General features: G+C 38.6%; 1 protein-coding gene across 6 annotated transcripts in view; it reads left to right on the top strand.

The window, feature by feature from the left end:
- Window positions 1-21,048, top strand: part of MLLT3 (MLLT3 super elongation complex subunit) — a 266,211-nt gene that overhangs the window by 143,389 nt on the left and 101,774 nt on the right. For 4 of the 6 annotated variants that reach the window (XM_063455222.1, XM_063455219.1, XM_063455221.1 and 1 more), the window contains exons 3-5: window positions 1,240-1,322; window positions 5,646-5,789; window positions 14,201-14,323. In XM_063455222.1, the coding sequence (XP_063311292.1) occupies window positions 1,240-1,322; window positions 5,646-5,789; window positions 14,201-14,323 (350 nt within the window). The remainder of the gene's footprint in view (window positions 1-1,239; window positions 1,323-5,645; window positions 5,790-14,200; window positions 14,324-21,048) is intronic. The other 2 variants (XM_063455223.1, XM_063455224.1) reach the window with 2 other exon arrangements.

A 21,048-nucleotide genomic window follows, 5' to 3' on the forward strand; every position in this document is an offset into this window, starting at 1 on the left:
TGTGGAACGCTAGTAGATAACAGCAGTGGCAATATGGGCTGCCATTTTCCTGCCATATAGTTGTTCAATCCACCACATATTGAATAAATATGCAGTCTATGCACTTGCAAGCCTTAGGAGTTGAATGTAATTGTGCTTAATAATTGCTGCAATTATATTAAATTATATGTGTAAAAAAAATGCCATCCCCATGAGGACAGACCATTTGTCCATATCATGCTGGTCATTTCAGCCTCTGCAGTGCATAACCTTTGGGACTACAGTGGATAATACATTGTGGACATTAGTCATAAAGTTGTGTTTTGTATTTTTTACATTTTAATTATCTTATTTGTTTTATCTAGTATGGGTCACTATTTGTGTCTGAACACCAGTTCACAACTGCATTACAGAGGATAAAGGACAAAATAAAATAGCTACTCTGAATATAACTGTATCTCAACAATTCAAATGTCATAATAAAATCAAGGATGGTTTTCAAATGATGTTTATCCTTAGATGCCTGCAATATTTAAAAACATGTTTTCCTTCTTGAAAGAGAAGTTTTAAAGGGAAGGGATAGATTGTTTGTCTGTTGTGATCAGCTAAAATTTTAACGGAGCATTTTCTGTTTAATCGTTCGGGTACCACTGGTAATAATAGGACTGTGAATTTTAGATGGTGAGATGAATGTCCACTCATGGAACCTAAAAATATTCATTTCTTTAGCCACTTTGTTTCTATGACAAAGAAGTAGACTCATTTTACAAGATTTTAGTTTTTCATGTGTCTTTAATTTGTCACCCCTTCTGTTATATACTCCATTTAAATAATTAATTTTATTTCTTTTACATGCTAACCATGATTTTCTTGTAGGTTGTATTAACCATAAAGATGTTAGTGATTATTTTTCTAAACACATTTGTTTCCTTGTACTTTTTAGGTTAATTTTACACAATTAAATTTTACACAATTCATTAGTTTGCTACACAATTTGTGTATTTCTAATGTTATAATAATGACACATCTATAAAAAATAAATAAAAATAGAGTGAATGAGTATGTCAAACTTATATTAGACAGAAAAGCAGGGGAGTTTACAGGGGTTTAGCCTATATTCCTTGTGGTTTCCAAATGGTTGTAGCCACTTAATGTTAAATAAATATTTCTCATTTAATTGCATACTGAACTTACGCTAGATATCAAAAAGACACTTGTAACACACTTTCTATTCTTTTTTTTTTTATTTTCTTTTTTTAGTTTGTAAAGACCCCCCCTACAAAGTAGAAGAATCGGGATATGCTGGTTTCATTTTGCCAATAGAAGTCTACTTTAAAAATAAGGTATGTAACACAAACAAATATACAACTTAGTAAAACTGCAAGATACTCTGTTTCTATATGTCTCTTCACCGTATTAAATTAAAAAACCTTGTCGGCAGACCGAACTATCAGCTATGCAGAACAACAGGGACATGTTCCTCGACGATAATAGCTAATTACTTCTTTTCTGAGCAATGCATACAAGATACCAAATGTACCTGTGACCTGTGCATTTTATCATGATTCTGGTGTATCATTTGTTTGCTGTCAAGGCAAAAATAAAGAATTAAATAAAATAAAAATAAAAAAAGGTATGTAACTTTCTTTAGAATATTTGATGTTGCTATGAAGTTGTGGGTGGAGAGAATATCTTTTGGAAATGATGTACTGTGGAAAATTTTTCTTGGAGATCCAAAACCCACGTTCCTTGGAAAAACTCTCAGTGGATTAAAGAAGTTCAGTAATTGATTTCCCAAAACAAGTTGCTTGGAAACCTCAATTAACCCTTTAAAAACCCAGAACCTTCTCAAGGGCCCTGATAAATGTAACTTCTCACTTAAATATGGCTTGGTGATACTTAATAGTTTAAATCAAATCTATACTCTGCGATAGTGGCAGTTCTAGGAAATCTAGTATATCATTTACTTTAAGATTTTTTTATTTTATCCTCTATGAATCTGGCCTAAATATATTAACTGAGTAGTATGATAGCTGCCGCCACGGTTTATGTACCTCAATGTCATTTATGGCACAGAGCATAAAAATCTTGCAGCAGATACCCCGGATGAAACCATTTAGCAGCCTACACAGTATAATATATGCATTCGCCTTCATATCCTTCCGGAGACTGACATGCTCAACCACACATTTGTGAAAAGAAGAAAAAAAAATTTACCTGCACACTATTTCAAATCCATATGAGTATTTCAATAACAGACATTTTTAATTAAAATGTAAGTTCACTCACCGGCAAGGCAAACCTCTCAGGCGAGTGCTACACTCACCACTCACCTTGCTGCTTTACGTTTAAAGGGACACTCCAAGATTCCTAAATCTGTCCCCTTTTGTCTTTCCAGAATTAAAAAGTGCACATTTCAACTGAAAATGGCCCATTACTAATTAACTTTGTTACACCCTTCCTGGCTGTCAATCAGACACCTGGTCCTGTTACTTCCTGGTTGTTTAGCTCAGTGAATCTAAATTCAAGATTCAGATAATAGCCCAGAAATATCCCAGTTTTTTGCAAAAACTTCTTATTGAGCGGCATTGTCCATTTGTTTGGACATACACAGAACATATGGGTTGGGTTGGATGGGGAGGGGGCTTGCAAAGGCTGCATGTAAGAGATCTGCAGCTTTTGCAAGCTGTTTCTAAAATATACCCTAAAGAAAAATGGAAAATTAAATGCATGCATATTTTCATTGGGGGTATATCTACTAAACAGTGACGATTATTTATTTTTAAATTTCAACAGTGGAGTGTCCCTTTACAGGAAAAAGAGATGGAAGGGGGTATTTTTAGGAACCCCTACAAAAAAGAATGCACATGGACTGGGTGACAGCACTGTAACATGGCTGTGTGTTTTTATTTACTTATATGATTCTGGGCATCAGATCCACTTTAACCCCTTAAGGACACATGACGTGTGGGACATGTCATGATTCCATTTTATTCCAGAAGTTTGGTCCTTAAGGGGTTAAAGCACTGAATACATGACAAATATATGCTAGTCAAATATTAAAGCTTAAACTATGTCATGTTCATTGTATTGGAGTTTTTTGGAGATAGCACAGTTAAGCAGATTTAAAGCCAGTGCAACTCCAACCACATTTTATTGCAGCATTTATACAATCTCCTAAATCCATTAAAGCTCTTTTAAAAAGGTGTACAGCTAAACTGATGTCCTGCGGAATGCATTTATTTATTTCGCAATTATTGCAATCATTGATTGGTTCCTTTCAGAGGTAATGTTTCAGCTAAGACTGACATTGAATTGGATGCTGAAATGCTGTGTATAGGCAAACTGAGCTAATGGGAATGTGTTTTATGTTAGAAAGATTGATGTTTTTTGTTTACTTATAGGCATTTTTATCAATATAGCCAGCATATGTGTTTATTTCTTTCGGAATTCTTTGGAGATACTAAAATTTTCACTCAAGTCCCTACTTTGTCTCACTGTATCTTTTTTGACTGGGTTGGAATTTTAGTGAAATTCTATCACCGTCAATACGAGTATTTTATAAAGATTTTATCTTTATGAAATACTCATTTTGCAGGGGGAAGTGACCATGCCACTTTAAGGTCATGGAAGTTTCTGTGGTCTGGAAATGAAATTCAGTTTGAATTCTCACTTTTGAAAATAAACTCTCTCATGTTTTCATGATTTGAAATAATTAAAGGACCACTATAGTGCCAGGAAAACATACTCGTTTTCCTGGCACTATAGTGCCCTGAGGGTGCCGGGCTCTGGAGAGAGGAAAGGGGTTAAACTTACCTTTCTCCAGCGCTGGGCGGGGAGCTCTCCTCCTCCTCCTCTCCTCCCATTAGGCTGAATGCGCACGCGCGGCAAGAGCTGCGCGCGCATTCAGCCGGTCTCATAGGAAAGCATTATCAATGCTTTCCTATGGACGCTTGCGTGCTCTCACTGTGATTTTCACAGTGAGAATCACGCAAGCGCCTCTAGCGGCTGTCAATGAGACAGCCACTAGAGGATTTGAGGGCTGGATTAACCCATTTATAAACATAGCAGTTTCTCTGAAACTGCTATGTTGATAAAAAAAAATGGGTTAACCCTAGCTGGACCTGGCACCCAGACCACTTCATTAAGCTGAAGTGGTCTGGGTGCCTAGAGTGGTCCTTTAATCGGCATACTCCTGGTGGTAGAGAAAGCTTGCTGGGTTTCTTTCCAGTGCTGCAATTTCTGATAAACTTTCAAATCATGAATTTAGTTTCCTGTGAAATATTTGGAGACTCTGGAAAGACCTGTTGAATCTTCAGCTGCCTACGGGTTATCCACATTTGCTTATAGATAGAAAATTAATTGGATCTTGCTGCTGATATAAGTTATCTTAAAATGGTGGCAGTAGAACTCAATTGCCTAACCAACCTTCAATTACAATGTAACTTCTATCCCTAGGACAATTCTTGGGATTTTTCAAATCAGACAGTTATCAATCCAGGTGACCTGCACTGCAACTGTGCTTCTTTTGGGGATATACTTTTGGGGATATTTTAGGAACACAAACACTATAGTTTTGATCTAATATATGTTATGGTTGTGTCCCCCCTGCCATGTGAGGGCTCGAAGGGTGACACCTTCTTACTCTTGAGTCTTTGCCGCACTGTCCTGCTGGCACACCTCCTTTTCTGAGATCATCATGAATGATGTGGAGGCTAGTGTGCATGTGCAGCAGAATGCCACTCTACACCAATAAGATGGTTTCTATGAGGCCATCTGATTGATGTAGCTGTGTTTACTTGACTATTTAGGAGGAAGCTCCTATAGTGACTATCAGTGTAAGGCATTGTTGTTTCGAGAGCATGACAATGTTTTGACAATGTTTGACTTGAATGGGGTTAGAATTAGAGAGGCATGGTGCCCAGACCACTATATTAAGATGAAGTGGTCTGCGTGCCTATAATGTCCCTTTAAGTCTAGTCAGATCTGGTGAGATAAAATGTATTGAGCCTTAAATATATTTTTTTCTTATTGACAAACTTCTATCATTTCTTACTACCTAGCAACATTAGACCGTATGAATGTCCATAGGGTCCTAGTTGAACTAAGTAGGGTGAGTGTGTTAATTTTCAGAGCTGAGCCTACCCAAGGTGAGTTAAGGATGCTCATATTTAAGTTATGTTTTTTTTGGTGAAAGAAGCCTGTTGCATCTTTCCTTTGTTTACTTTAACGGTTGTTTCATTTTCCTTTACAATGTCATTTAATCAGTAGAAAACATTTTTTTTGAGACAAAAATGTATTTGTGATAAATCTAAATAACCAGTCAATAAATACTTTAGTGAATATAACAGATGTATACTCTCCAAGAGAATGTCCCAATGTGATGCATTCCATGTAGTTTGACATGATGGACCTCATATTTGCTACCTTGAACAGCATATTCTACTAGGAAAGGTTGCCAGAAGACTCAAAGAGAGGCAAATATGGTCACTAATGATTCTCAATCTAAATATGTGTGCAAATATAATCATTTAGATTTTCCTTTACATATATAGATGGCTGGCATATTATAAAGAAATATGTGTATATGCGCACATACACCTTTGAGTCTGGCATTCACAACTAAGATAACTAATTGCTTTTCCTGGGCTTTTTTAATCTCTTAGGAAGAACCTAAGAAAGTCCGTTTTGACTATGACTTGTTTCTACACCTTGAAGGTCATCCACCTGTAAATCATCTTCGGTGTGAGAAACTAACCTTTAACAATCCCACAGAGGAGTTCAGGAGAAAACTGCTTAAGGCCGGAGGGGTGAGTGGACATCTTGTATAACAAAATAAGAATCCAAAATAGCAGTCACTCTAGAGCAATCATGTTGCAGGTGGGTTTACAGATCCATATCATCAATTTCAATAAAAAAATTAAATAAAAAAAAATCCATTTATATCATTGGTACTCGTATCATAAAATCACTTTTGAAGGTTCATTCTAGTTTCCAGTTTTCCATTTTTTTTGTAATAAATTAATTTTGTAGCTGCTTAGGAATGGTGTGCACTTATCAGACCTTGAAACTAAAGGAGTTCAACAGGCTCTGGGTTTGAAAAAAATATTTGAAGACCAATGATATTTAATGATTATCTTAATTATTATATTATATAATTTATTGTTTAGGTTATCTTTAATCTACACAATGTTGTCCTAAAGACCCAATGGTAGTATGGAACTATTTTGAACTTTCACTTATAGTGACACATGTAACCTGTCTTTCTATAGATTGGCGTAGGGTTACTTACTTAATGGAAACTATAAAGTTAAGAATACATGTATTGTATTCCTAACTCTATAGTGTTCTCCTCACCATGTAGATTATTGGGTTCCTCCTGCATATGTTAAAAACCTGTTTAACTTACCTTACATCCTATAGCCCAGTGGTCTCCATGCTGCCGGTCCTGCCTCATTGACTAAGATCCTTAATTGTGATGATTTCAGCCAATCCAATGCTTCATCTTAGGCAAGCATTATGAGGCTAGTGCGCATGCACAGCAAAACACCACACTATGCCAATCAAATACAAACTATCTCTGTGAAAGTATGTACAAAATGTCAATGGTTTAGATTGCAGGGTTACAAATAAAGTTACTTAAGTTGTCATTTAATCCATGATGCCTCTATGAATGTGTGTACATCTCCTTAAGGTCCGCGGACGTACCAAGTACGTCCGTGGTATTCCTTAGTACTTACCCGATCAGTGTTGCTCCTGGTCTGGGGTGACTGCCTGACAGCCCAGATAGTACCCCCTCAGCAAATTAGACCACCATGGGACATGTGATCACTCTGAAAGAGCAGTCACATGGCCGCAATAGGCGTCCATAGTGCTGCCTGCAGGGGGAATGCCTGAACTGACAATCTCCCTGCATCTGTAAAATAAAAAAAATATATATTGGTAAATATAAAAAAATATATATATATATATATATATGTGTGTGTGTGTGTGTATACATATATTATATCTATAATATATATCTTATATATAATGTCATACTACGTTTTATATTAATATATACATACATTAATATAAAAATACACCTATAATTAAAATTACACGTGTGTGTGTGTATATATATATATATATATATATATATATATATAATATATAATTATATATATTGTGTGTATGTTTATATATATATTATTATAAAATATAAATAAAGTGTAAATATATATTTTTTAAAGTGTGTGTGTGTGTGTGTGTGTGTATATATATATATATATATATATATATATACATAATGTAATTTTATTCTAACTGTATTTTGATATTAATATATTTATATCAAATACACTTAGAATGAATTTATATATATATATATATGTATATATATATATATATATATATATAAATAAAAATCATACGAAATATATATATATATCCATATACATAATTACATAAATAATTTCATAAATATACATGTAGACTTCAAATATATAAATATGTATATATATTTAAATCTTACATGCATATTTATGTAATATTTTTACATAATTAAGTAATTTTATTGATTGCAATTTGTGGGACCTGCCTGACAACCCAGGCCGAAAGTCCAGAGAATTTAATTTGCTAGCATTGTATTTAACCCTGTAACGTTCCTTGACACCCTAAAACCTGTACATGGGGTGTACTGTTTTACTTGGGAGTCTTCGCTGAACACAAATATTACTGTTTCAAAACAGTAAAACATATCACAGCGATGATATTGTCAGTGAAAGTGAAGTGTTTTGCAATTTTTACACACAAATGGCCCTTTCACTGATGATATCATTGTTGTGATACGTTTTACTGTTTTTAAACACTAATATTTGTGTTCAGAGTGAAGACTCCCGAGTATAACAGTACCCTCCATGTCAGGGCTGGCCTGTCCATAGACCGCGCTGGAGCCACGGCTCCAGGCGGCACTCTGACAGGGGCCCCTGTCATAATCTAAAACCAGATTTCCAAACCCTTGGCAGTGGGGCAGCAGCACCCCACGGGTGGGGAACCTGTATTAGGGTCCATAGGGTGGCCTATGTCCATAGGGCCACCTGATGGACATATGCATTGAGGGACCGGGTTGTGCACTGTGGCGCTTTAACAGTGCGACTGAGCCCCTTCTATCAAGTACGGAGAGCTGGAAGGAAGTGACCGCGTATCGCTCAGTTCACTCACACAGCTGTGCAGGGGGAGGAGGAGGAAGGCGCGAGGATGGGGCAGCATAGGGAGAGCAGGCTCCCACCAACCACAGCCAGCAGAAGGTAAGAACCTGCTGTGTGGCTTAATTTTTTAATGTTTGTGTGTGTGAGTGTGTATCTGTGTGTTTGTATGTGTGTGTGTTTGTGTATGTGTAGTGTATGTGTATCTGTGTGTTTTTATGTGTGTAATGTTTGTAGTGTGTGTATGTGTAGTATGTGTCAGTGTCTATATGTGTCTGTATGTATGTCTGTGTATCTGCAGGTGTATCATTGTGTCTGTACATCTGATACACATGCAGATATACAGACACACAAACGCTGCCACACATGCAGATAATTAGACAAACCGATACAATCACTGACACACATACAGATACAGACACACAGATACAAACACTGACACACATGCATATACACACACAGTGTATAGGTAAGTGTATTGGCTGCAGTGCACACACAGACACAAGCTACACCCCCAGCGTACACACAGACATATACTACATCACCAGCACACACACAGACACACACTTCATCCCCAGGACACACGCAGACACACTACATCCCCAGCACACACACAGACACACATTTCATCTCCAGCACAGCCACATAGAGACACTACCATTGCAGAAACATTTATGTTTTATTTATTTTTTTGGTGGGGGGGCAGCATTTCATACTTAGATCCGGGCAGCACAATGTCTTGGGCCTTCCCTACCCCATGTACAGGTTTTATAGTGTTTTTCAAAGTTACAGGGTATACAAGTATAATGCTTGATTTTCCGTTTTTTTTTTTTTACATTGAAATTTGCCAGAATGATTATGTTGCCTTTGAGAGTGTATGGTAGCCCAGAAATGAGAATTACGCAAATGATGGCATACCATTTACAAAAGAAGACAACCCAAGGTATTGCAAATGGGGTATGTTCAGTCTTTTTTAGTAGCCACTTAGTCACAAACACTGACCAAAGTTAGCGTTCATAATGTTTTTTTGCTTTTTTAACACACAAACAAATATAAATGCTAACTTTGGCCAGTGTTTGTGACTAAGTGACTACTAAAAAAGACTGGACATACCCCATATTGAATACCCTAGGTTGTCTACTTGAAAAAAAATATGTACATGTGAGGTGTGATTCAGAGATTTATGACAGATAAGTGTTATAATGGTAATGTTGATGCATTTAAAAAAATATATACTTTGAAACAGCAATGTCCTACTTGTACTTATAGCCCTATAACTTGCAAAAAAAGCTCACAACATGTTAACATTGGGTATTTCTAAACTCAGGACAAAATGTAGAAACTATAGCACGGGTGTTTCTTGGCGGTTGTATAGGCGTAACAGATTTTGGGGGTCAGAGTTAGAAAAAAGTTTTTTTTTTTTATGTTTTCATCATATTTTATAAAACAATTTTAGCGTAAATTATACGATATGATAAAAATAATGGTATCTTTAGAAAGACCATTTAATGGTGAAAAAAAACCAGTATATAATATATGTGGGTACAGTAAATGAATACGAGGAAAATTAGGCCAGAAATTTAAAAACAGCCCTGGTCCTTAATGGTAAGAAAATTGAAAAACGGTCTGGTCACTAAGGGGATATACATACATGTAACTCTACTTAGCTGTCTCAATTTGCGTTGATTAATGAATAAACACACACATACGATGATCACTTGCTAAACTCCCTGATACAAGTTAAATTGTAACAAGCCATCGGGATTGCAATCAAAATGCCTCAGACCTAGCAGGCTATGCAGGAAGGAGACAATTATATAAAATGTCAATGAGGGGTTTATGGAAGCGCAATAAAATGTGCTTTTAGTGCAAGATGTAATGTAGGGTTAGGGTGATAAGGTGAGCGCCTATTGTTTGAGAAAGGACAGGTGAGCAAACAAATCTGTTTTTCTCTAACTAAATGGCCATTCCAAAGTACATAGTAAGCCAGGGTATTTTCCATCAGCCTTTTGAGGTTAATGTTTTCCCCACAAAGGAAATGAGCAACTGAGTACCTTCCAAAATGGATCACTTTGTGTGTTCACATGAAAGAAAACATTATAATGAAAGGGAAGATTAATTGACCTATATTAAGGGACTCTGGGACTCGCTGAAAAGCTATCCTAGCACACACCATCTTTGGATTGTATAACAAGGCAGAAAATAGACTTTTATTTGAGCTGAAGCAGGCTGTGGTTAACCCCTTGTAATTAATTGTATCATACTCTCCAAGATATGCCCACTTGTCAATTTCCCTAATAAAATATGTTTTATAGTATTCTACTAAAAGGTTTTTTTTTTTTTTTTTTAATATATATACTGCTGATAATAAGCTCATATTATGTAAATATTTAGGGTAAACCTTTGTTTGGGTAGTATAAAGTTGGGTTTTATGCCGCATTGGTAATCTCATCCAAGGCCGGATTAAGAGCACACTGGGCCTGGTGCTGACAATTATGATGGGCCTAATTACGGAATCTTATTGACCAAAAACACTAAAACAGTCCTACCTCCCAAGCGTCATGTATGTGATGGAGATGGTGCTGGAGGGAAACTCGTAGGATGCAGCTATAAGAAAACATACTCTATGCTAATCTCTCTAATTTATGCTTTCATCTTTCAAGTAAATCCATAACCCCTAACAGCAGTGAAGCAGGAAATCAATGGGCAGGGTAAAAAGGTGGGCCACTGCTGCGAATCACGTGACCAGACCTGCCAAAAGGGGAGAACATGCCCAAAAAGGGGGCATGTCTGTCCAAAGAATTTGAAGGACAGCCTGGCATGAATGCATGTCAGGCTGCCCACCAATCCTGCAGGGTGTCCAATTATGGGCATATTATGCAGGCAGCACCCTGAGCTTGACATAAATGCGTCTAATGATGCACTCACTCCATGCTTTCTAAGGACTGTCCCCTAGCACTCGTTGGTCCACTTGTCTCCTTACCTTCTTACTAGCAGGCAGAAGTTCCTGGTATATAGTCTGAGACAGAGAAAAGGTGTATGTAGTGAGTGTAGAAGAAAGGGGACATGCCACAGTGTTAGAGAGACCAACGTCTGCATTACCTAAACTAATTTTATTGTCAGCCAGTCCACATAAGTTTTGTTCACATACATCCCTCTTAAGCTTCCAAACTTAAAGGGACACTATAGTCACCAGAACAACTACAGCTTATTGTATTTGTTCTGGTAAGTAGAATCATTCCATTCAGGCCTTTTGCAGTAAACATTGTCTTTTCAGAGAAAATAACGCCACTGGCCACTCCTTAGATGGCTGCTAGAGGTGCTTCCTGGGGCAGTACTGCCTAGTGTGTAGTACTGCCATTCAGTGTCTCCACCCTCTGCATGCAGGCACTGAACTTTCCTCATAGAGATGCATTGATTCAATTTATCTTTATGAGGAGATGCTGATTGGCCAGGGCTATGTTGGACTTGTGCTGGCTCTGCCCCTGATCTGCCTAGTTGTCAGTCTCAGCCAATCCTATGGGGAAGTATTGTAATTTGCTCAGACCACCACTTCTGATGATGTCAGCAGACAGTCAGTTCAGAGGCAGAGCCAGCAGCTGCAGACCTGAATACTAGTTGTATTTTACTATACTTAGGGAGGCAAGAAGGGGCCAGGTGGTTTTAACATAATCGGGTCAGAAATAGATGATTGTGTTCCTGACCCTATAGTGCTCCTTTAAGCAAGAGTATGTGAAGAGTAGTTAGGGTTGCCACCTTTCTTGGAAAAAAAATACCAGCCTTAATCATTTATATAATCACAAGGAGTGACATCAGAGAAAATTCTGTAAAATCACCAACAAACTACTCACAGTTTGATTCTGCTGTATAGATGGATTGCTCCCAGTGTCTCAGTCTCGCAAGTCACCCAGTGTCTCAGTGTCCCTATGCATTAAAGTCTCAGTGTCCCCATGTCGCCCAGTCCCCTAGTCTCTGTGTCCCTATGTGTCCCAATGTCTGTGTGTCCCCATGTCACTAGGATACTGGGGGACACTGAGAGACATGGGGACACTGAGAGACATGGGGACACTGAGAGACATGGGGACACTGAGAGACGTGGGGACACTGAGAGACGTGGGGACACTGAGAGACGTGGGGACACTGAGAGACGTGGGGACACTGAGAGACGTGGGGACACTGAGACATGGGGACACTGAGACATTTTGGGAAACTGGGAGAAATTGGGACACTGAGACATTAGGGACACAGACACTGGGAGACATGGGGACACTGAAACATTTGGGGACACTAAGACACTAGGGACACAGAGACATGGGAACACAGACACGGGGAGACTAGGGGACACTGGGGACACTGGCTGGAAAACAGACACATGGGGACACTGGGACATATAGGGACACTGGGAGACATGGTGACACTAGGCACACTGAGACACTAGGAACACAGACACTGGGAGACTTGGGGATACAGACACTAGCGACACTGGATGTGGGACACTGGGAGAAATGGGGACATAGTGTCTCCGTGTCCCAATGTCTCAGTGTCTCCTAATGTCCCTATGTCTCACAGCGTCCCCATGTGTCTCAGCATCCCCATGTGTCCCAGTGTCCCCTAGTGTCTCAGTGTCCCCATGTGTCCCTGCTGCCTTTCCCCCTATCCCTCACTTACCTGAGCTGTAGAGCTGCTGTCTGGACTCTGTGCTGTGTTGCTGCTCCCCCACAGATCAGTAAGTAGTAGAGAGAGGCAGGGATATTCTGTAACTTCCTATCCCTGCCTCTCCCCACACACAGTGACCCCTACTGGCCGGTGCTGGTATTGCAGAGTAATCTCCATTTATTCGGAGAAAAATACCTGCATTTGTATTGCCGTTATTACTGCAATACCGGCATGGCCCGGCAGCCTCAAATATTGGCTGTGCCAGTAAAATACCAGTCAGGTGGCAAACCCAAGAGTAGTGTGTAAAAAAAAAAAAATATATTTTTTTTTTTTTTTTTTTAAATGGGCCTATTCCCTGGGCCTGGAGCTGCAGCTCCATCAGCCCCTATGTTAATCCGGCCCTGATCTCATCCCCATATATCGGTGAAGGGGTGCTTCTTTGGTCCCAGCAAAGAATTGCTAAACGATCATAACCTCCTTCTATATAGAAAGATTTTTTGCTGCTGGTCTTGGCATCTAATTACCTGGAAGGGTATTTGTTATTGAAATAAATCTTAGTTAAAAAAACAAATATTCCTTTCTATAGTTAACATTGTGCAAACCCTAAAATAAACCCTCATTAAAAATAAGATTTTTCCAAAATTGACATGCATTTCATTTTTTTTGGTAATATATCTTGAATCTCGATATTGTTTTTTTTCCCCCATCCTTTTTTTTTTTTCTTGTTTCGAGAAATTCAAGGCCGTAATCAAGCATACATTTTAATTTCGTCTGTAGCTGGTATTCAGGAACCAATTATATTGTGTGGTGCACAGTGATATTCTCTATGATTGCCTTCATAGCATCACCCTAGTGATTACTGACTTGGCATTCTAGAATCAATTTTATTTTAATTAAATATGAGTCAGCGAGGCGATAACATATCCCTTTACGGTATTTATCTTCGTAAACAAAAGTTCTTGGAAGCAAATGCAAGTGAACATCCACAGTATATGTTACTTTGATTTAATATTCCAGGATTTTAGTCGTATTAACCCAAAAAAGGCCAATGATGTGTTTTGCATTTAGAGGTAGTTCAATGGTTAATAGCAGAGTCACAGGTTTGATTTCCAGCAAAGTTAATTCAGCATTTCATTCTCTTGAGGGAAGTAAAATACTGACCAGTAAATCGGATTGTAAAGGATCTAGAACCCGAACCTTGTTTGAAAACTGAATGTACCACACCTTAAATATATTATTTTTTTATTCTAAAAAGCACAGCTCAAACTGTTTAGGGTATAGCATTATATATGACACTTTTTGTTACCATGCCAATTAATAGCACTAATCCGTACTCATTTAACCATATAAGTGTGTGTCATCTTTTATGTTGGCTTTAGATCATGGTTATGTCAGAAGGATCAACGTTCTCTTCAGGTACTAGTCTTCATCTACCCAGCCTGCCCAGCAACTCCTTATCTTTCTCTGATGTAAAGAAAAGTAAATCATCTCATGGATCCAAGGTGAGTTTTACACTGAAAGAATCTCGGTTGTTTTAGGCCAGTGATGGCTAACCTTGACACCGTAAATTGTTTCTGGACTACGTTTTACCATGATGCTCAGCTAGCTTTCAGAGTCTAAAAGCTAGATGAGCACCTGTCAAGGTTAGCTATCACTGTTTTAGGCTCTGATGGCAAGATTTTCTTATTTCCTATTTAAAGTGTAGCAATACTTAGAGCTAATATTTCTCACATTTATTCCACTTGTTTATGTATTCGTTGTGTGAAAATGTTCTTAAATAAGGCATTTAGGTATTTCTCTGACAAATCCTCTCATTATAGTTGCATTTTAAATTGACCTGCATTGCCACAAGGTCATATTGTTTGGATGAAGAAAAAAAACCAAATACATTTGTGTAGTTGTCATTAAACTATTGGTCCAGTTAACCAAAATCCTTTGTCACAGTTGCTTCTAGTTCTTATATTCCTGTAATAATTTGATACATATGTGCTGACATATGATTGTGTTGGAGTTGTGCCATTAGTGTGACTTTTCTCTCCTCCTCTCCATTCCCCCCTCATTCCCTATCTTTTCTTTTTTTCTTACCAATCACTTTTTTATTGAGACAATAAAGTGTATGGGGTACAGAATGAAAAAAGGGAAAACATTAGAATTTACACACATTAGGTGTGGCCTCGTGCAATATACCTCTTCGTATAACTTCTGCTGGCCACCTTTTTTAGTGAGCATAGGGAACTAATAACGTGTAACCAAGTATAACATGAAGTACATTAACTTATGCACTTATTTGAGAAGTCCTTTAGTTGTGGGCTGACTTCCTAATGGTCCGCTATCCTTGAGTCATGTCGTCCTCAGGTTGAGCATAGTCGTAGGCTACGTGTATGGTTGTAGGGTGTTTGGTCGATATAGTAGTGTGTGTCAGGGGTTAGGTCAGTGTTGTAAGGTTATCTCTACTTCGTCGGATTGGAGAGGTGTTTCCCAAGTTGTAGCATGCCTAGGGATTGTTGGTTTTTGCGGTCATGGGGAGCCATCTAAGTCATGTTGGTGATGGGTGGGGCAACCCAGGGATCAGCCCCTCAGATCGGTTTCCGATTGGTTGTGTGTAAGTCCGGGCTGGTCAGGATACCTGGTTAGTTACGTCCATCCGTCCCACCCATCAGTCATAGCTTTGTTCCCGACCCAGGGGTCCGACCCCCGAGAAAGCCCCCCCTGACTGTCCCTCCCTGGTGTGCCCCTCCCCCCTATGTTCCCCATAGGTACGCCTATTTGGACCGTGGGTCCTCTTCTCCCTCCCTGTTCCGTCCCCGCAGGGCCTTTGACCTCCCGACTGGGGGAGGGAGGGGAGGGAGTTGAGGGGGGGGATAGGGGGCAGGGGGAAAAGGAAGAGAGAGGAAAGAGAGATGAAAAAAAAAAGGTGGGGGGGAGGAGTATGAGGGTACCTGTATATTTTGTGGTCTCTGTGGGAGGGGGGGGGGATCAAGTGCCTCCCTAGTTCTCCGCTTCTGGATGGCGTCCGTCCCTGTCCGCTGCGGTTTGTCTCCGAGCTATATAGGTGCACCAGGGGAACCAGGTGATAGCGCATTTGTCTCCCATGCCGTGCAGCGACGCCGAGAGGGATTCCATGCTATATATGTCCTCTACCCGGTCCATCCATTGCTCCATGAGAGATTTCGCTGCATTAAGCAAGTGTTTGGTTAGTGAGCGTTTGTAGGTGGCTATGGGGCGTGTGGTGTGGTGGAGTAGCATCGGTAGGGGCTGGAACGGTAGGTCCGGGTCTGCTATGCTCTTGATTTTGGAGTGAATTTGCTTCCAGTACTGCTTGATTTTGGGGCACGACCACCAGATGGGGAGGTCTGTCCCTCCCTCGGCTCCGCATCTCCAGCAGATGTCAGGGATTTCTCTGTTCATGCGATGTAGCTTATTCCCTATCTTTTCCATTCTAATCCCGCTTTATTCTCCATTCTTCCATTCTCAATCTCTTTTGGCAATGTGAAGCTAACCTTAAAACTATGTAGAATTAGCAGAAAGGCACAAGGCAGAGGAGTCAGGCATTGCTAGTGTATTTCATTTTTTAGTCTTCCTAGATGTTCCCCTATCTCTTTTCCTCATTGATCTACCTCTACTTCTATGCTCTCAACTCTCTTTATTTTTTATTTTTTTTAAATATCATTATGCTGGTCAACTTATTGTTTTGCATATTAATGAAGCTCAAAGAAGATGCATCTGCTTCTATCAAAGAGTTAGAAAAAAGTTATGCAAGTCAAACGAAATACCTCAGTTAGTAGAACATCATAGAACGAATGCGCTAAAATACAAAAAGTTATTAGTAAACATGAAATTGCATTACTGTTTGTTAGCTTTGGAATCGCCAAACATGCATGGGAAGCTGGATGGCTCTATTCAGCCAAGCATGGCTGGTCCAGAACCATGCTCATTAACTTGCGTGCTTAGCCCTGCATTGCCCTGCTTAGCTCAGTAGAGCTGATCAGATTCTCCTGTAGTAGAATTCTGGAACCAGGTTATGTAGCAAAGGGTGTTCAGCAGCATTTTAAAACGGTTTGTTAAGTTACACTGGGGCAGTGCCAGGGGACTTCTGGGACCATAACCACTACAGCAGGCTATAGTGATTTTGGCACTTGACGTGATCCTTTGATCAACAAATGTGATAAGTACCATTGGTCCTTTGTCATGAACGTATTTGTATAAAAGGCCCTAATATTCTGCATATGAAATTACAGGGTTAAGTAGAGTCTGTGCTGTGTAATACTAAACGTGTCTGTGAGTCTGGCTTACATCTGGAATTTAAATTAATTACAGCAATATTTCTTTATGTGCAAGACCTCAGAATACATTGAATGTAAATGATTAGTGCAGCAACAGTCAGTAAACCTGACAATTATGACAGAAACTCAAAAATACATAGCATTAAAACAATATCCTTTCTTAAACTCCAATTTAATTAACAGCACTGTTTCTGCAAAGACTTGTGTAAGGTAAGTAATCTATTTACTTTGTATAGTAACTTGAGGTCCATGAGCTCATCATGTAATACGCTTCCTGGCAGTCCAATAGAGAATAGAAATTTTTCAACAGGCGCCTGGATGATTTTGAGTTTGTGTTCTGCTGCTCGGATTAGAAGCGACATAAATCTCCATGAAATAAATAGTTATCTTTTATATGACTAACTGCTCTATGATATTTTGTGTGGGTAATTACTCTATCATGGTTGTCGGATGGCTATCTGTGTGTCATGTGTTAATGTCTAGTCTAAGGTTAGAACCCTTTTATTGTTAGTCCTGAGTTCTCTGTAAAATGAAGATGGTATTTCTCTCTTAATATTACATAGTTTGTGACCCTGCCAAATAAGTGAGCCATATTTGGAATTAATTGTACAGCCCATTGTGGGGCTATAGCTTCGCTGAGCTCTGACAATACAGAGGGAAAATATGTACCACAATACTAATAAATAAGATTAGTACAGACTAGTGAGAAACAAGCCCGATACCAATCCTATTACCCTTATTAAAGTACTAGTCCAACATTGGAATAAGAAAACCTTAAAAATGTATAATTCACAACTTTATTAAATCCCTATAAGGATGATACAAACACACACAAAAAAACCAGTGCCAGAAAAATGTGATAAAGTGAAAAAATAGAAAAAAAATAAAATTGGACAAGCAGATTGATCCTATATAGATAGTCAGAATGATCTCCCAGCTTGGAAAAAGACTAGAAAGCAGGCGAACGTAACCTGATGCATACAAATTGAAAGCACCCAGCTACGTCTTATGAGCTGCTGGTGGCCAAGAAAGTCTGATATAGTATCTAATATATAACAATAAATGTAGATAAAGAATAGCAGACTGTTCCTAAGTTATAAATTGTAGAGTAAAGAAGGCTCTATATGGTATTAACTAGTGACTCTCTTATTAATCAGCTTAATGGTTAAGAAACCATAGAAAGAAAAGGAAATTGGAATATATTGGGTAATCCAAAGCAGTAAACCCCAGGCTGTGAAACTATAACAGCCGGGAAACCAACAATTGAATATGAAATTGCCCCTAGTATAATACCCCTTATGGTCACGTGCTGAGAGCCAATATAATAATATATAGATGATAGACAAGTATGCATACCTAAATTGGTCCGCTCATAAGTGAAGGAACAAGTACCGGTAGTTCCATATAGGATACACCCTGAAGATACAGAGATTAGCCAATAGTATAGAAAATATCTGTAAATAACTGCTTCAGGGTAGCCCCTCATAAACTATATATACCCAGTGTAAACTAAACTAAACACTGCTGCTTCAAGGCAGCCTATCATCTACCTAAAATAGCCAATACCATCTCATCTACTACTGCCTAAAAATAGAAACTGCCTATATGCCCAGGAAGATCATTAAGATTTATAGTAATAGCAAATTGCTAAGGCATGCAAAAGCTGTCCAAGTATTAAAAATGATCAGTGGAGCATCTGCATGACGTGCGTTTTGGCGCTAACATGCGCCTTTGTCAAGCGCTAAGATCAGACTGAAATCTTGCCTCCTTTTAAAGGTAAAAAGGAGCCGCCCCTTTTTGTGATGTCCGTAACAGCAGTGTGTCCAATTAAGCAGAGAAAGAGGAGGGTCATTAGAACCAACAAATTAACCCCCCCAATGCCAAAGGGTCATGAAAGCTAAAAAATTAACTCCTCCAATGCCAGAAAGCATGTAAAGAATTCAGTCAATCTTAAAGTATATATCCCTAACAGGGAGAGGAAAGAAATTAAGAAAGTCTTTCAAAATTGGATGTCTTGTGTAAGCATCAGATGAAATATAGAAGTGTTAGACATGAAAATAAGATATTAATGTAAATATCTATGTATCCTGTCTGTTCTTCATATACAGATGTGACAAGTGACAGGAACAAACTTAATGTCAATGTTGGATAGAAGAGAGCCCAATAATAATGTATTTATAAATGTATTGCCAATTAAATAAATGGTGCAACAGAAAAAGCCCTAGTTTAACCCTTTAGGTTGAAGAGTCTTCCGGCGATAAATCCAGGAGCTCTCACGTTGTCTCAGGAACCTGTCATAATCACCCCTTCTTTGGTTGCGTTTAACCAGTTCCAACCCACAGAAACAAAGTCCTTGGGAATCTCCTGAGTGGAATTCCTTAAGGTGACGGGCAATGGGGATCTCTATGCTTAACTTGGGAGACCTTACATGTTCCCTAATCCTTTCTTGGAAAAGAAAAAAAGGTCTTACCAACATATTTAAGATTGCATACACAGGTTAAAAGGTAAACCAGACCAGCAGTGTTGCAATTACAGAATGTATTAATTTTGAGGGACTGTTTACCTTCACCGTCAGTATTACCTTCACCGTCAGTTATGTTCTTAGAATCACGTTTGATAAACTTGCATGCCACACATCGCCTGCACCTGAAGGAACCGACGAGGGGACTAGTAAGCCAAGTTTGTTTGATGGAATGTTGGGGTTGGAAATGACTAGAAGATAGAAGATCTCTCAAGTTTCTACCTCTATGTGCCGTGATGTTAATGTGGGGGCCCAGAATTTGTTTGAGGTGTATATATTCAGTTAGAAGAGGCCAAAACTTTTGAATACCTTGTTTAACCCGATCCCAGCCTGCATCATATGTTGCAATCATACGTGGTGAATTTGTGGATTGATCAGGAGGGCGACTACCAAGTAGAACACTTCTATCAGACTCCAAAGCTCTCCTATAAGCTTTTTTGAGGCATTTGTTCGGTTAGCCCTTATACTTAAATTGCTGCCTTTGGACCCTAGCTTTATTTTTAAAGTCCTCAATAGTCCTGCAATTTCTACGGACCCTGAGTTATTGGCCAGTGGGTTTATCCTGCCTCAGAGGCCTAGGGTGAAAGCTATTCCAGTTAGAGGCTGTGGGCTTTTTGAAAAGGGTAATTTGACTTGTTATTGAGATTGTTAAATCAAGGAAGTTCAAAGTTTAACCTCCGAATTCAAAAGTGAAACCAAGTAGAATACTTCTACCAGCCTCCAAAGCTCTCCTATAAACTTTTTTTGAGGCATTGTTGGGGTTTATTTTCTATTTTTTCACTTTATCAAATTTTTATGGCACTGTTTTTTTGTGTGTGTTTTTGTATCATCCTTATAAGGATTTAATAAAGTTGTGAATTATACATTTTTAAGGTTTTCTCATTCCAAAGTTGGACTAGTACTTTAATAAGGGTAATTGGATTAGTTTTGGGCTTATTTCTTACTAGTCTGTACTAATCTTCTTATTGATGTCTATGTTGGGTTATGCCCGAATTACCCCACAACCATTATGGACTTGGTGTTGGATTCTTTCATCGTGTTTGTATATTTATCACAATACTATGTCTTTTATATCTAGAAAAATATTCTAGTTATGTTGATATGCTATATGTTCTGGGATCAGTTAATCAGTCATCTGAATGGTTAAATCCTCACTCACCCTTGTTAGGGCACTATTGATCTCTCCTATTTGTAGTAAAACTACAAGATAGAGCTCTCTCCTGTTGGATTGGCAGTTTTCTATAATTTTTTTTACATCTGTGCAGAATGCATATGAAGGGAAGGGGCATACAAAGTAAAACCATATGTGTAAAATAAAAATAATAAAGTGACTAATTATAAGAGTTTGTTTGAATGTCGATGCTGGAGTAAGTCAGATCATGATTTCATTCACTACTCGGGATTTGAGTTTTGAGTGAAGTTT

This window comes from Pelobates fuscus, chromosome 5 (assembly GCF_036172605.1).
Source record: "Pelobates fuscus isolate aPelFus1 chromosome 5, aPelFus1.pri, whole genome shotgun sequence".
Lineage (NCBI taxonomy): Eukaryota > Metazoa > Chordata > Amphibia > Anura > Pelobatidae > Pelobates > Pelobates fuscus.